The sequence below is a fragment of the Oculina patagonica genome, chromosome 5, assembly GCF_052425735.1.
Source record: "Oculina patagonica isolate OP01 chromosome 5, crgOcupat, whole genome shotgun sequence".
In the NCBI taxonomy this organism is placed as follows: Eukaryota; Metazoa; Cnidaria; class Anthozoa; order Scleractinia; family Oculinidae; genus Oculina; species Oculina patagonica.
The window spans coordinates 7,123,775-7,139,594 of NC_135762.1; the positions used below are offsets into that span (position 1 = coordinate 7,123,775).

The 15,820-nt window shown below is 38.7% G+C and overlaps 2 protein-coding genes across 6 annotated transcripts; one reads left to right on the forward strand and one right to left on the reverse strand.

Moving 5' to 3' along the window:
• Positions 1-2,905: 2,905 nt before the first annotated feature.
• On the reverse strand, positions 2,906-5,823 carry LOC144654009 (uncharacterized). The gene is made up of 4 exons (XM_078514131.1): positions 5,446-5,823; positions 4,575-4,692; positions 4,243-4,487; positions 2,906-3,289 (listed from the first exon to the last, which is right to left on the reverse strand). Exons 1-4 carry the CDS (start codon positions 5,821-5,823, stop codon positions 2,906-2,908), a joined length of 1,125 nt encoding a protein of 374 aa, XP_078370257.1.
• A 2,455-nt stretch (positions 5,824-8,278) lies between these two features.
• Positions 8,279-15,115, forward strand: LOC144655212 (uncharacterized). 5 transcript variants are annotated; one of them, XM_078515429.1, is made up of 6 exons: positions 8,279-8,409; positions 8,609-8,881; positions 9,064-9,314; positions 10,531-10,826; positions 11,322-11,373; positions 13,120-15,115. In XM_078515429.1, exons 3-6 carry the CDS (start codon positions 9,155-9,157, stop codon positions 14,364-14,366), a joined length of 1,755 nt encoding a protein of 584 aa, XP_078371555.1. In that variant the 5' UTR covers positions 8,279-8,409; positions 8,609-8,881; positions 9,064-9,154; the 3' UTR covers positions 14,367-15,115. The 5 variants fall into 5 exon arrangements, with proteins under 5 accessions (XP_078371555.1, XP_078371557.1, XP_078371558.1 ...); XM_078515431.1 differs by having other exon boundaries at positions 8,352-8,687; positions 8,787-8,881; XM_078515430.1 differs by having other exon boundaries at positions 8,407-8,468.
• Positions 15,116-15,820: the final 705 nt, after the last annotated feature.

Sequence of the window (15,820 nt, forward strand, 5' to 3'; positions counted from 1 at the left end):
CGAAAACGCTTTTCAGAGTGGGTAATTGAAAACGCATTTTATCCGTTTTTGAACCAAAAATGTGTTTTCAAATTTATCCGGACTAGTGTGGACGGAAAATATTTTATACGGCGTTTTCAAATTTCTCCGTTTTCAAATCAGTTATCCGGATTAGTGTGGACGGGTCCTAAGTTTCTCATGAAAATAACCAGATGTTACCAACTTCATAGTTTCCCTTTTTTGACGAAGAATATTTTTGGTAGCTAGATTTTTTGCAATTTTATATTAAAGACGAAAAGAAGTAGAAGTCATAGAAATTCTAAAGAAGAATTTAAATTGCGCAGCAATCATGTAAAAACGTGTCCGTTTTTTAACTGAACACTATGGCAGGATAAAATATTAAAATAAAATTTTCATCCGTGTTGTTTTTCAACAAGAAAATTAACAAAAAAAGTGTAACTTGATCAAAATTCATTATGTAACGCCAAGCGGTAGGTATGCATTAATCTTTTGTTAACAAATTCAAAGAGAAACAAAATTAAAACTACTACCTATTATTATTTAAGTTTGTTTGTTATTTAATTTTGTTTATGGCGCAAGTCCCTTAAATAAATATCACAATAGCAGAATATTTCATGTTCGTTTCTAAATGTGCTCCAAACTTTTCGTGTCTTCAATTATTGTCGTGGTGGAAAGGAACTAGTCACGGCGTCATGTTTTGTGCCCTATACTAGTTTAAAACAATTATCAGTCAAGGTAGGCTCATTAATTAAAAATTAAAATTGTCATATTCGCTAAAAAAATTGCATATTCAAACTTAAATCAATTCGCCTTAATTTGAAAATTGTAGAAAATTCGTAAGTTAGCAGATGTCAATGTAGGAAATATGAAAGTATTTTATTTGTTCATAGAAATTATCGTACGCAAGACTTAAGGGCCATTAGTAGAAACTCAGCTGTGTTCTATTGGAAATCCGCGAATCTGATTGGTTCTCCCACTGATTTCTATTCGCCGATAGAAAACAGTCGTGCGCGCGAGTAGCTCTTTAAGCGGTAAATTTTCTTGATTTTTGTCTTCAAAGTGCACAATATTGTAGGTTTTGGACTTCAATCCTTTAGAGTTTCTACTAAAACAATTAGACTACTCGCCCTCGTTTTCTATGAGCGATAGTCAACTCGGCTGCGCCTCGTTGACTATTTGCTCATAGAAAACTCGGGCTCGTAGTCTAATTGTTAATTAGAAACAACTTAATTTATAGCACAGAAAAACCTTAATCCGTGCAAAAGAAATATTGGTATTAGTGTACACTTTTTTTTTCATGTTCAGACAGATTATTAGATTAATGTAGCCAGGTACAAAAGTCGGGCTGAATCACGGCCAGGACCAACTTGGACCAACTCGGTACATTAACTCATTTCTGAAATTATGAATATATGAAATCATATATATTTGAACTGCGGATAAAGAATAAATGAAGAGAAGATCCTCATAGTTACGAATACAACTTAGGCAGTTGTGAAAAGAAAGCCTGAAAAAAATCAGGCTTGCTCGGATTTTATTTATTCATAATTTCATCTTCATCTTTGCCGGGTATATTACGGACCAATTTAATGACCAGCTCCCAGTTGGCTTGTTAGCTCAATTGGGTAGAGCGCTGCACCGGTATGGCAGCCGTCAGGGTTTGTGTCCCGGCAAGCCTGATTTTTTCAGGCTTTCTTTTCACGACTGCTTAAGTTGTGTTCATCACTGCGAGGATCATCTCTTCATTTAACTCATTTCTGTCACTCAGAAAAAAACGCAAAATTGACCATAATGGATGTTTTATTTAATATCTCGACAGGTATTTACAACAACGTGGACTGCGATATCTCAAAGGCAATAATAAAGAAAATAAAAAAAAATGTTTTTATCACGAGGAAATGCAATTGATGTCTTTTTATTAAAAGGAGAAAAGCCTGAAGGGGATCAAAAGCAAAACTTTACGTGAACTCTTGAAGCTCGGTGGCTAAAATTTCTGCATTCCTTTGCTTTCTCCTTATCATATGGTGTTTTCTTTTTCATGTAAACATTTTTTTTTCTCTTCCCCATGTAAACAAATTAATGTCGGCCTTACTTCAGTGTAGGTATTTACATTTGACAACTTAGCAACCTCGTTCCCAGGGCCTCTCTCCTTTTCCTCCCAAGTCGTCGAGAGAGAGGCCCTGGGAACGAGGTTGACTGAGCTTAGCAGAATCAACCGTGTAAGGCTGAAAGTGACATCATCGATGTCGTCACTAGTAAGGATATCAAAAATACACCTTTAGGGTCCCGGATTTAGTTTCGTATGGATTTTACGAATGGTCTATTTTCCAGAAAAAAAAAAAAACACTTTCGTCTATACAATAATTGGTAGTTTTCATCTTAAGTCATCAAAGTTCTAAGATCTAAACGTCAATCCTTAAAACCATTCTTTTAACATATTCTGGACATAGAGAACATAAACCCACATTCAGTTCTTTGTTTATAAAGCATTTTGGAATTTTTTATGTCCCGGATGAACGTTTTTTTTTAACGTAACTGTGGCAAAAACGGATATTTTTATCGCATTTTTCAATTTTCAGATGTGATAACAATTTAGAAGTGATATGTTTAATGTTTTTAAGTGAAAGCGAATAATTAATATTAATGGTAAGAACTACTTAAAGAACTGATTGCACAATTCTATGGTCGCAATATTTATATCTGGAAGAGGAACACAAACATGGCGGCTGTAATTTTCTCCAAATTTTTTTCCTAGTAACTCGGTTGTGAAAAGTGCTACAAAGCTATCATTCTGTCAAAATTTTTATTTTTGCCTGCTCTATGGTTTTTCTCCAGAAAAACAAACAGTTTTTGTAGCACTCATGAAAATCACCGATAAAAGGTTTTGTTTCAAAAATGAAATTAATTAGGTATTTAAGCGCAGACCAACACTTTTAAGCCTGTTGCCAACCACGTTGGGTCTATGGCCATTGATGTTGAAGGCCACCCCTCTAAAATCCCAATCTGTGGACGCTGACCGGAAGTACGGAGAGCTTTGATCCATACACCAGCTGTAACACAACTTATAACAATTACCCGTGTAACCGGAAACGAAGAAACCGGAGTAGAACCAATGATCACAGATCAACAGCTGGTAGGAGAAAGCGTTGTCTGCTCCAACACCGTCCCACAACCCATAGGTACCAGCAGCATTCCCATAGTTCTCAGCGGACGTGATGGACTGGCTGGCTTGTCGCTTGAAGTAGGCCTTGTTCCCAGTTTGGTGATCAATGAAGATTATTTCTGTGAACTTGATTAACAAACAAAAACAGAAGATTTTTGTTAAGGGAAGTATAGACGTGAGTTAAATAAATTTTATTTTTCAAAACAAACGGTTTCTGGCTTCACTCAAGGTCAAACCATTGCAGCCTGGTGTAAGGCATTGTAGGACATGAACCGTATGTAGGTCTTAAGTCTGGTTAGCCGAAAATCAATTGATTAGCAATTGCCAAAAACAAAGAGAGTTCATGAAGCTTCAAATCATGAAAAGTATAGCCTTTTATAAATCCTAGATGGATTGTAGCAAGAAGCGACTAGGAGTATTGCTACTCTCCCCCTGAATGGGATGCTAGTCCATCGCAGGTTACTCCTCAGCATACTCCCGGGTAAAGTAGGCCCTGTGAGAAGTTTTTTGCTCAAAAACACAACACCTTTCCAAATCATACTTCACATGAGTTCGACTAAAACTACCACAGCGCGCAAAAATATCAATAACGTTATGGCTTTCGGCTGGGCTGATTTAAAGAGGTTTCAGCGACATTCTCTAGATAAATAACAGTATCAATCCGGTCAGAAGACAAACAATAATTACCAACTTTCTAACTTTTCTTCACACTTTGGGAGTAATTTTGGTTTGACATTTTTGCTTACATAACTTCGTCTTTTAATGGCGACCAATCTGACTAGCTATAATCTACCCCGGCTAATTTGGGATTTTATTATATTTTGTTAAGTGTTTTTGGGTTTTTTATATCTTTTTATATTATTAAAAAAACTTTGGGAGCTTTGCATGTCATACAAGTATCACTGGCATAGCGTAAACACTTTTGGGGAGAGGTGGAGAGGAGAGGGGCACTGTTCCTTCCAATCCCAGACCAACAAACTTCAGAAAAAAAGCCAAGTCTAAACGATCAATCATAAGCTAGATCCACAGAAAGATATCCCTTAAGGAACACTGCACTTTCCAGCAGCCAATCGACTTACTGGGATGTTGTTACAGTTCGTCCTGTACCCGTCACTTCCATAAGGAAACTGAGCGCTGTATGTGACTTCGCTCTTGGGTTTGACATATTCATCAGTAGTGTAACACATGGTCCATCCTCCATTGTATGACGTCATGTCACAGTAGGCCAGGAAAGCATTTGAATGGCTTCCTCCATCTGGGTCCACCCAGTATATGCCATCTCCCTGAGAATGTCCCCGTTTCTTGATATCCTGGCAGTCAGTTCCTACATTAAAGAAAACTACTTAACTCAGAAGAAATTCGAAGAGTTAACGAAATGCGTTGAACTTTGCTTAATAATAGCACAACGTACCTATTTTGTCGCAGTGTTTTCCAACATATCCTGGAACGCATGCGCACTGATAATCGTTATCTTTGTACTTGGCCACACAAGTTGCATTGTTCATACAAGGATCGCTGGAGCAAGGACTCTGTTTACAGCAAAAAGAGATGCAGAGACTATTTAGGTAATACGCGTTTATTATGTCTTGGCCACTTGGGTCCTTCACTTACATGTACTTAATCTTAAAGAGGTCATGCCTAGTTTCCTTTGGAAACTTGTTGTGTTCACATTGCCCTCGGGTCAACTGTTCATTACTCGACGCCGATTATGTGGGAGTATTCAATATTTCACCCATGTTCGGGTAGATATTTCTTATTCATTATCTTTGGGAAGCCTTGCTTCTGTGTTGAAAAGTAATATATTCACATTCCTTTTAAGTATTTATTTGTTGCTTAAATATTATTTATTCAATTATTCAGGATTTATTATACTGCATTAAAGAACACCATTTTTCTGCGCAACAAATAATCCCTAGCGGGAAAAATAGCCTATCTTGCCCGCCAAATGGTAATTAACCGCCGACTGGGAAAAGATTAGATTTATCACAAAAACAGGTATTTTAAGTTGGTACAAACAACAAACATTGGCCCTGAACTATTTTAGATGAAAATGACGTATGCGTTCAACGATATATATTCCTGAAATATACTCGTTTAAGGCGGGAAGTATTCTGAGTTAATTTCCGCGAAGAAATGTGTAAGGATGAAAGAAGTTTAAAAAAATGCCAATTTGTTTGTATACAACTAATTAAAAACAGCTGCTATGCTCTATGGGGATTTGCAAAAACATTCAGTTAATTAACTAAAATAAACAGTAGTTTTAATGAGTTTTCTTTACTTACTTTTATGCTGAAATGATGGAACACTCCACTGTCAAGAAACTTGTCGGAATGGTTATATTTATCACTTGGTAACAGTTCGCACAAAATCCATCCATACTGATCACGAAATGCCGCCAAATTAGTTGAGAAACACGATGAGTGATCGACACAAAGTTTACCGCACTCACGAAGCTCTTTAACTGACGTAGAGACCAAAGGATTTAAGTTCAGATATCGAAATTTGTGCGCAGCAAAGTTGGCATAGGCAATACCGTCCCCTTCATTTCGCTTCAAGCCCTTCGTGCCGTCAAAATAAACCTCAGTTACTGCTTGGTAGATCAAGATTGCGAAGACACCAAGAATTAGAATCGCCACTCGAGCACAGAAGAAGCTAAACATCTTAAATAACTAGCGCAGTTACACCTGTGTGTGTGAAGAAGTCCTAACTACATAATTAATCTTTCAAACAATGAAATTAACCTTCTTAAAAGGCCCCCGCATGCAAATACGTAAAAGGTCTGTCTCAACCAGTGTGCATTGCGGCCGTCTGATGATGTTTCCATCCGGGGAAGGTGATGACTCTCAAAGTGAAATAAATAGAGGATAAATAAATACATGGTTGCGCGGAGATATGAAATTTATCGATTTGAACACGAGAAGATAAATTTCATGATATCTCCAAGCAACCATGTATTGCTCTGTTTATTATATAAACCTACTTATTACGATGTTTTTGACGATTTTCCGAAGATTTCCGACCATTTTCCGAAGATTTCCTAAGATTTTCAAAATGTTGTCCGAAGGGCGTACGAGTGTTCCCGAACACAGATTGCCGAGGAAGAAAAATCGGTTGACTTTGGCTCATTCACCATTGAAACAGGGCAACTTGTTAGAAAACGTTTCGAAATCGATATCTTCACGTCTGAAGATAACATGTAATTCTTACAGTGTGAAGATATGATTTTTCTCAGTGAGAGAAATCCTGTTATTTCACTCTAGCTAGTTTAGGGAATTGGTAGCGGGCATTGCAAGTTTTCGTTCAGAGCAACAAATCAAAGGGCTCTATGAGCCTTCGACTGTTTTTGAATCAGGTGCTTGGCCTGGTTACATAAAGCATTTTAAGATTTAGTGGGATTTTCTGCAACCACTCGCTGTGTTCCCGAAGGTCTTCTTGCACACTATAGGGAAAAATCGAACATGGATAAAGAGGATGGGTAACACAATGCTGGTGCGAAAAAATCCTTAGGGACACAGAGAACAGTTACACAAAGTTGCTTTATGCAACTGGGCCCAGGTGAATGGATTGATCGTTAATGATATATGCTTCACACTTGAATTTACTTCTTCTCTATTAAAGCAGAAACGATGAAACATTTGGATGAGAATGCGTGACAATTAAAAAGAACATGTTCGTTACGACAAGGGTGGACAAAATAACATTTCAGGCTGTTCACCATTTGGTTCTGGTACACCAAGAAAGATTTTGCATTTGAAGAGTTTGAAAAAGTGAATTTTACTTTATTATAATCACGAAAATCCAAACTGGTATGCAGTCTTTTTAAAAGTCGTTCGCTTCTCGTTTCCGGTTTGGTGGATGTAGAGCTCGACTTGTAAGCAAGCAAGTAAGTAAGCAACTCGAGCTCTCGCACTTCGCGCTCTGTGAGCTCGACTTGGATGCAAGTCTGTAGAGTTGGTGACTTTGTAAAGGTCGTTCGCTTCTCGTTTCCGGTTTGATGGTAGTGACCTCGACTTCTAATAAAGCAAGTAAGTAGGCAAGTCTAACTGGTATGCAACCTGTGCGGAACTTGTTCTCGCATTTTTAAATGCGAAAACACCAACCCTCCTCCCTTAGCAATCTTCCTCTTTTTAAATGGGGTTCATGATAAGGAACTGCAATTGTTTGTGGTTGACTTATTTTTTCAAAAGCAGATTGCTGAATACGGTGGCGCTCTTTGTGAACCCAATTGCAATCTTGTTCTTACTGGGATTTTACAAGGAAACATTCTTGGACCACTGTTGTTTGATTATTCACTTTAATGTTGTGTATAAACCCCTTCAGTCATAGTTTAATACCGGCTGCGTATGCCAAAGAATAATAAGTCTTCAAGTTATTTTAATGTTATCCAAAGCAATCTCAGTGGGGACATGAGTAGACTGATTGTGGTTCCGCGGAAATGAATTGATCAATAAAAGGTAGACAGAAGTGATGCTGTTCGTTCGACCTTCTTTACGGGCTCTGACGGTCAATGGCTTTTATTCACGGGCGGCGCGCATTCGCGCGCAAGGCCTTCTCCCACCGTCCTGTTTTCGCACAGGGCTTAAAGAATCAGCGATCACAAGCTGACCAATGAGCCTGCAGCTGAGGACTCTGATTGGGTTAAGAGGTTGGCGGCAGGTTGGTCAAAACAGAGTTACAGTGGAACCTCGATTTAACGAACCTCAATATAGCGAAGTCCTCGAAAAAACGAACGATATTCTTCGCCCCAGTAATAGTAAAATGTATGACAACGTACCTCGATATAACGAAACCTCGTTATAGCGAACAAATTTTGCCAGTCATAGTAACTCTGGTAAAAAACATTAATATATGCAACCATTTAGTCATGTAATAGCCCTAATGCCTTCTGTGCAAACACATCACCGCATTGAATTCGAACACCCACTAAAGCCCATTGGTGCACTCCAGCGCGTGAAAGCGTGAACGCGGAAAAAAGTCAGACGGTTTATTTCGCACTTCCGGTTGTGGACATTTTCCGTTCAATACTGAATAATCTAATCATGTTTTATTCAGTTTTACGAGAAGCTGTTATCATGTTTTTTACTTCATCACTTCATTTGCATTAAAATATTTGCCATTACATCAAAACCACGGTTTTTCCCTTAGCAGCTGGTTTTGTAAGTGGAAATCGAAATCTTGCTAAGGTGCGTTAAAAGCTTGCGACAAGTGGGATTGTTTTATCGACGATAGCGTTTCCCGGGAAGCGAGTGAGTCTATTTTTTGATCAAAGATCGAAGAGTTCTCCTAATTTTTTCAGCTTGCACAAGTAATGAAACATCTCATTGTCTATGAAACACGTTTTCATGCTTTCATTTGCAAATTAGTTGCTGTGAATGCACTGTGAATAATTTGGCGTTAGCGACACACAAAAGAATAACTTAAGATTTTTTTGACATTGTCTTTCAGTTCAGTTTCAGGCGAAGAGAGCCCCGATGTCGCAAATCGTACCGCCGTGAAAGATTGGAGTCATCATCAACATTCTTTGGTAAACAGAGTTTGAAGAATTTGGTACGCAGAGAAAAAATGTTTATGAATTTAATTCTTCATAATTTTCTTTCGTGACACGCGATTTGCTCACCGGCAGAGCTCGTGGTTATTGTCTATCGACGACATCCCATCTTGTTGCAATCGAGCTTGACTTAATTTTAACCGCAAAAAAATAGTTTGCGGATTGCAAATGTGAGTGATCATCGATTTGCTTCTCCATTCGTCATCCTGTTTTGTCAGTTTATCAGTTACGCATCGCCGGTTGTGTGCGTTACATACTTATATTATGTTTACAGCATTTAATTTAAGAGTTGTTATTGCGAAGTTGTCGGAGTTGATCTGCCGTAAAAATCATTTTTTCACGTCCCTTGCAGACTCGAATTCTCGTGGGAAACATTGCTCAGGATCAGTTTGATCGACCAAAGCTGGGAAAGATTTTACAGATAGCCAGCCATCGCTGCGTTCATGTCAAAATTTACAACGCCGGAAGACTTGGAAAAATATCACGTTCGTCATGTCTACAATCAAATTGCTCCTCATTTCGTTGGATCGACTCACAAAGCCTGGCCGAAAGTTGAAGAATTTCTTCTCTCTCTCCCAGCGGGAAGTCTGATCGCTGATGTGGGTAGGTTTTTGCAAAATTTTGTAAATTTTCCTTTGAGAGAATCGAGAAGAAGAAATATTGATCAACATTATAAAACTAATTGTCTATTGTTTAAATGTTCGTTGATTTTTATAAACAAAGGTTGATTCTTTGAATAGATTTTTTTGGTCACGTATGAGTTCTGTAAGTAGAGAATCGGGCAAGATAATGTTATTATGAGAATCGGGTTCCAAATATTGATAAATAATTTGATAATGATCAAATTAATCCTTTTCATTCCCAAATTAATTTGTATGCTAATATTGAAGGCCTCGACAGTTGATGTTGAATGACAAACTCTAATAACAAGAATATATCTTTGCTATCAATTCATAATTCTGCAGTGCAATTTATACAAAGGGATATAGATAATATAATTAAAAAAATGGGAAATTATAATCCAAATTCTGTCCACTTTAAAGGTGAAGAATAATCGCTGAACGTTTCAACATACTATCAAGAAATTTTTAGAACTAATATATCCATTACTCATAAAAACACCCCTCTGCAACAGACCTGGAGGGATTGATACAAGTTTTACTAGGGCATGCAAATCTCCGCAAAGGTGTTTGTTAAAAATGGGCAGCCTCGAGCCAAGTGGCGCATACTGTCGGAGCTTATCCCGTTTTCGATAGCATTAAGCAGCTAGGAATATTTCTACCCTCGCCCTCCCCCTCCTGGATGGGATGCTAGTCAATCGCAGTGTACCCCCCAGCATTATTTTGCCGGCACCCATTTATACACCTGGGTGGAGAGAGTCGAGAGAGAGGCACAACACAGTGACCCCGGCCTGGGCTCGAACCCGGAACGTCCTCTCCGGAGTCCGGCGCGCTAACCATTAGATCATTGCGCCTCCCTAGTCCCTACAGGTGTTTGTTAGTACCCATTTTTACAAAAGAGAGTAAGAAGCCCGGGAAGAGGGAAGAGAGAGAGAGAGAGAGAGAGAGGAGGGGGAGGGGGGGGGGGGGGGGGGGGGTGGCTGGTTGAGGACGGTAATGGAAATTGTAAACCTTTCATTCTTTCAGCTACATTTAAGAAGGGGGAACCTGGCACCTCTGGGACCCCTCCCTCAGATATGGATCTGTCACTGTATAGGGCTAATGATCATCAGACACTGGTTCTGTCTAAGCTTGTACTATATTGCTAAAATAATAAAATAACAATTTCTAATAATTAAGACAAATATAATGTTTTCCAGGTTGTGGAACGGGAAAGTATCTGGGTCTGGCTCCAGAGTGCTTTATTCTTGGGTCGGACAGCTGCTTGAAGATAAGTGAAATTGCTTCAAAAGGAGGGCACAATGTTGTGGCCTGTGACAACCAGAACCTTCCCTTCAGAGACAACTGTTTTGATGCAGTTATCTCTGTTGGCGTCATTCACCATTTTGCCTCTGCAAAGAGGCGCGTCAAAGCACTGGAGGAGCTTTATAGAATTTTACGATCTGGCGGCAAAATGTTGGTGTACGTTTGGGCCTTTGAACAAGATGAGCGAAAGGTTTGCGATTGACAGTTTTAATTTAATTATTTGTGAATGTGGTAAAAGGAAGGTTAAAGGTATTTTTGTTATGCGTCAATGGCGTTTTTCAGTTTCCTATAAAGTAGGCGTTGGCTAGTTTTTTTGTCGTAAATCGTGATTTCGTAACTGAGATTTTTTAAAAGAATTTCTGTGAAATGATAGCCTTCGTAGCAGGCGCCCGTATGTGTAGTTTTTTGGCGCGCATTTGGGATTTCCCAAATGCACACTCTCAAAAACTACACGGGCGTGGCCGTCTTGGGAAATTCGGTTTCCTAAATGCGTGCTCAATTCAGAGTCGATAAGGGTACGGCGGGTATGATAGTTTATAGAAGAAAACACGCATCATATTTTTAAGCTAAGGTATTGTCTGTCATGTCTGGTTCCTACTTAAGATTTCCTTTCTTATACAATTTTCAATTAAAATGTAGGGTTTAAGCCATAAAAAATGCGTTTAACAGTTTTGTTTGTTTTCAGTTTGACGGTCAAGATGTCTTAGTACCCTACACACAGTATCAAAGGAAAAAAGGTATTGGTATTGTGAGTTGAAAGCGTTGTTGCGCGTTTTACCGAGCTTTGTTACCTGTGTTGTTTCGACAGCATGGTGCACAAAGTTGACGCCATGTTACTTTACGTCACGCGACATGTTGCCGCAACTAGCAACACGGGAAGTAGTACGTGTAACAACGATTACCGTAAAATTCCGGTTATAAGCACCCCCCCCCCCCCCGCTTATAAGGCCTCCCGGTTATAGGCCCATCATCCTGGAAACAAATAAATACATCCGGTTAGAAGCTCCCCCGGATATAAGCCCCCCTCTACCGGATGACAGTACTGAACAGGGCTAAATGTTGCTTTTTTGTGCGTTTTTAAAGTGCCTATGAAGTAAAAAATAATTGCTGTTTATTTTAAAGGCTTTTCAAAGTAAAGAAGAATGGCGTTTTTCTTTTTGCAATATCTTTTTTCGTTTTAGAGATATTTACGTTTTTATGTTATGCAAATGAGCGAAGTGATGACGTCATTAATTGTTCCACAAAAAGATGAAGCATTGAATCAAGAATATCTCTTGGAATATTTGAGCTTAGTTCTTCAAACTTGGCACGATTAATGTACACCACAAAAGACATAAAATGACACCTGTCGTGCCGTTGCCATGGCAACAGTTTTGCTGCAAATACCTATTTTAGTTAATACTGATATCCCCAGTTTTTGCTTAATCAATAATGATCCACACCCAACAAGCTTATGAGGAGAATTAGGGTAATAGGGCATTATGTGTGTTCCAAGCTGGACCCTCTGTTCCACTATAAAGGGTTGCAAATTGAGATATTTGGTTTATGTCAGAAAGAGCCTGGAACCAAGAGCGTTGCCATGGTGACGTCATAGTATGAGCCATCTTGCACCTTTAAGGAAGTTCAATACTGATGCCAAGTTTCAGAAATATCACCTTTATATTTTTAGAGATATCCTTGATTTTGTGATCTATCTTTTAGTGGAACAATTTATGACGTCATCACTTTCCTCATTTGCATAACACAAAAACGTGAATATCTCCTAAACGAAAGAAGATATTTCAAAACGGTAAACGCCATTCTTCTTTATTTGTAAAAGTCTTTCAAATGAGCATTAATTAATTTTTACTTCATAGGCACTTTAACTTAAAAACGTATTTCGATCAACACTCCCGAGGCTCTTTTCGAAACGTTTTTTCCGTCCGCTTATAAGCCCTCCCGAATATAAGCCCCTCCGCTTATAAGCCCACCCAAAAACCCTTACGAAGTTGTATAAGCCCAGGGCTTATGAGTTTTCAAGTTGTAATGTGAAACGGTAACACAACAAGTTGCTAAGTAATATAACTCGGTCTGACAGTCTTCACAGTAGTTATAACTTATGTTGTGTGCGCTTTGATTCCCTCTTAATTATTCTTTTTTTTTTTGCGGGGGGGAGGGTTGAACTTAAATTCCAGTAATCCCTTTAGCCCCTCCCCTCCCCACCCAATATAAAAAAGAACGAGACTCCTTATAAAAAACAGATTCGCCTAAAGAGAAGAATGGAATAGAATAGAACCCAGCACTTTTTTACATGTAGGAATGTTTTTTGAGTGGAGGTACTCTTAGATCGATGGTTATGCGCCTCTGGGGTACTTTTACGCCGTTTTATTGGGGAGGGTTTACTTTTGTTACCTTAACCAAGGTTTGCTTTGCATCCCTTTCACTTCTGCGGAGAGCTTTTATATTAAGACTAATCACTGCGTTATCCTGTTTACGTTTTGTAGCGCGTAGAACGATGTCTACTCCTGTGATGTCGAACCTCCAGCCACAGGCAAAAGACAGAGGCTTATCGCGCCTGGCCACTGCCTCATGGCGTTCGCGGCGAGCATTCTCTCTCGATAGCGCAAGCAGAGAAAAGAATCAACCTCGCAATCAGCCCTCTAGCAAAGAGAAACTTCACAAACAAGGTCCTGTTCAGGGAATGAGTCAAAATGGATGCACTTCTAAATATGCTGTATTACAACACGTGAGGAACGGGGGGAGCATTTCTTCCTTTGAACAAGAAGACAATCTTGATTGTTCTGAGTTATCAGAGGTAAATCCCGTCGCAAAGCTTAAGAAATTTCTTAACAATGTCCTAGAGAAACTTTTTGATGACAAAGAATCTGAGAGGACAAGCAGTCACGCTCAAGAAAAGGCACATGACGATCTCGTTTCCATGGACACTAGCACAGATTTCAGCGCTAAATTGTCGACTTTGATGTCCTATTTTTCTTCTGAAAACCGAGAAAAATATTTCAACGGGGAGTTCCTTTCCTTACTGGCCAAAAAATTATTCCCTAGCAAAGACGAGTTGCATCTAAATGAGTTTAGCCAGCTATCCGTCGATGTCAAGGAGACTGGCAATGAGCTGGTACGGAGAGAGAAAGGAGACAACGTTCCCAGAATTCCTAGAATGTCTCAATCCAGTGACGTCATTATTTGCATGAATGACAAACGAGCCGAAGCCCGCCGACCTGGAGGAAGGGAGGGGAAGGTGAACGGAGTTAGCCTCAGTGTAGTCGCCAGGCTTGTCGAGTCTTTAGCATCCTCGAGCGATGCAGAAAGTGACAGCTCTAGTTCCAGTGATTATCCGACATCGGACTCCAGTGCTGCAGAGGACTGCGACCGAGTGGCAACTTCTGTTGTTGCCCGTGGCAACAAGGCTTTCCATCATACCGCTGTCAATTGCCAAGACAGACCCGGAAACGTTTTGACAAAGTCAGTGACTGCCGAAGACTCGTTGTCTTCTTCTTCGTCATCGTTGCTTTCATCATCGTCATCATTATCGTCATCATCGTCATCATCGTCACCGTCATCAAGAAAGTCCCCGAAAAAGGTGAAAAGCAAGTTATTCCAAAGATATTATCATGTCTTCTGTGCGGGTGAGTTGGTGAAGTTAGTTCAAGATGGAATCCCGTCTGCTGTACTCTTGAAAGAATATCACGACCATGGAAACTGGGCAGCCATTTTGGAAAAGACAGAAGCTTAGAGTGATTTTAGAAAAAAGCCAAAGAAAGGTGATTGGCCAGTAAATTGTAGTGTCATTTCTAGTATTTCACATGTTTTGTAAACTCGTTCTAGCTTGAAACACTTTTTAATCAAATTCTGTCCTAACGAAATACAGTAAGAACGAAATAACACTTTTTGCTATAATTGGAATTGGTAAGAAATATTTATTTTAAGAAAACTTCTTTTAAAATTTTTATAAGAGCAAATATATTTAACACCATAAAATATATATATTTTTTTGAATTTTGCTTTTTATTTTCCAATGCTTGGTCATATCACATACGTTTTAAATTAAATCGTGGTTTTAAAGATGCATAATTTAAAAAAGTATTATTTATTTGACATTATGGAACAGCTTAATATTTTGAACGCGTTTAGCCATAGTTTGCGTTGTCTCCTTTGCAGCAGTCTATTTGGGTTGTCACGCACTGCTTGTACTCCAAGAATTGCGTGACGCTTCCGAGAAGGGTTGCGTGATGATCTAAAAACGGTTGTGAAGGAGACTTAAATTTGCGAATTTGAAAGCAAGCATCCGCATTTTGAAATGTTTTCACTTTTTAGCGAGTTCAATAGAGTTAATTTTTGACATTATTGTGAATAAAGAGAGAAAAGAATAATTAAATTCGATGTAATTGCGAAATTTTAATGTAATTGACTTTTTAGTAAATTAAAGGCGCAGGGAAGTTTTCGCTTTAAATTTTTAATTTATATTTAAGATGTTAATAAAGACTTGTCAACTAAGTGTTGTGAATGTATCTCTCGCATTTTTGCCGCCTAGGTTTCAGGCCCCCTTGTTTATCGCGGGGACAATCCGTTCCGTCCAATAAATTATAAGGAGTGGTTTCATGTTGCGTAACTATACGTATCCTTCTTTCGTTGAGAAGTACCACTCTTTTTTTTCAAACACACAAACAAACAAAGAAAACTCTAGAATGATAGTTGAAACCCCACCTTGAATACAGACACTCTGTATGTTCTCCGGCGGGTAGGCTTTTATAGATTGTGCTCCTAAAAGTGGCATATTATGCTACTAGCAGTGCTCAAAATTTTGCCAAATTATGCAAAAATTATGCCAGAATTCCCAAATTATGCTTCTGATTTCCGAAATTATGCTCACAAAATGACGTAGATTCTATACATAGAGGTGCGCAATAACGACACCAAATTATGATGTTTTTTAAATAAACTGTTGTTGTAAATTTATTTGTGTTTATGGCAGTTTATCACGGCCGTCAGCTGTCCAAATTAGCTGCTCGCATCTCTAAACCGTTTGTAAAATGCCTCCAACGACTTAACAATCACAATTGTATAGCTAAAACACGCATTGCAAGAACAAACTACCTAAATTTCATTTATTTCTGTAGAAAGTACACCATATTTACTACATTTTATGAATTTATGCTCCAAAAAGTGCTAAAAATTGCTAATTATGCC

What these genes read in the sequence shown, in the direction of transcription:
- LOC144654009 (XM_078514131.1), bottom strand. Translation starts at nt 5,823, where the DNA reads ATGTTTAGCTTCTTCTGTGCTCGAGTGGCGATTCTAATTCTTGGTGTC. An exon ending in AAAACACTGCGACAAAATAG is followed by an intron (nt 4,488 to 4,574) that starts GTACGTTGTGCT and finishes TCTTTAATGTAG; the next exon opens with GAACTGACTGCCAGGATATC. An exon ending in CGAACTGTAACAACATCCCA is followed by an intron (nt 3,290 to 4,242) that starts GTAAGTCGATTG and finishes TTGTTAATCAAG; the next exon opens with TTCACAGAAATAATCTTCAT.
- LOC144655212 (XM_078515429.1), top strand. Translation starts at nt 9,155, where the DNA reads ATGTCAAAATTTACAACGCCGGAAGACTTGGAAAAATATCACGTTCGT. An exon ending in AAGTCTGATCGCTGATGTGG is followed by an intron (nt 9,315 to 10,530) that starts GTAGGTTTTTGC and finishes AATGTTTTCCAG; the next exon opens with GTTGTGGAACGGGAAAGTAT. An exon ending in ACAGTATCAAAGGAAAAAAG is followed by an intron (nt 11,374 to 13,119) that starts GTATTGGTATTG and finishes TACGTTTTGTAG; the next exon opens with CGCGTAGAACGATGTCTACT.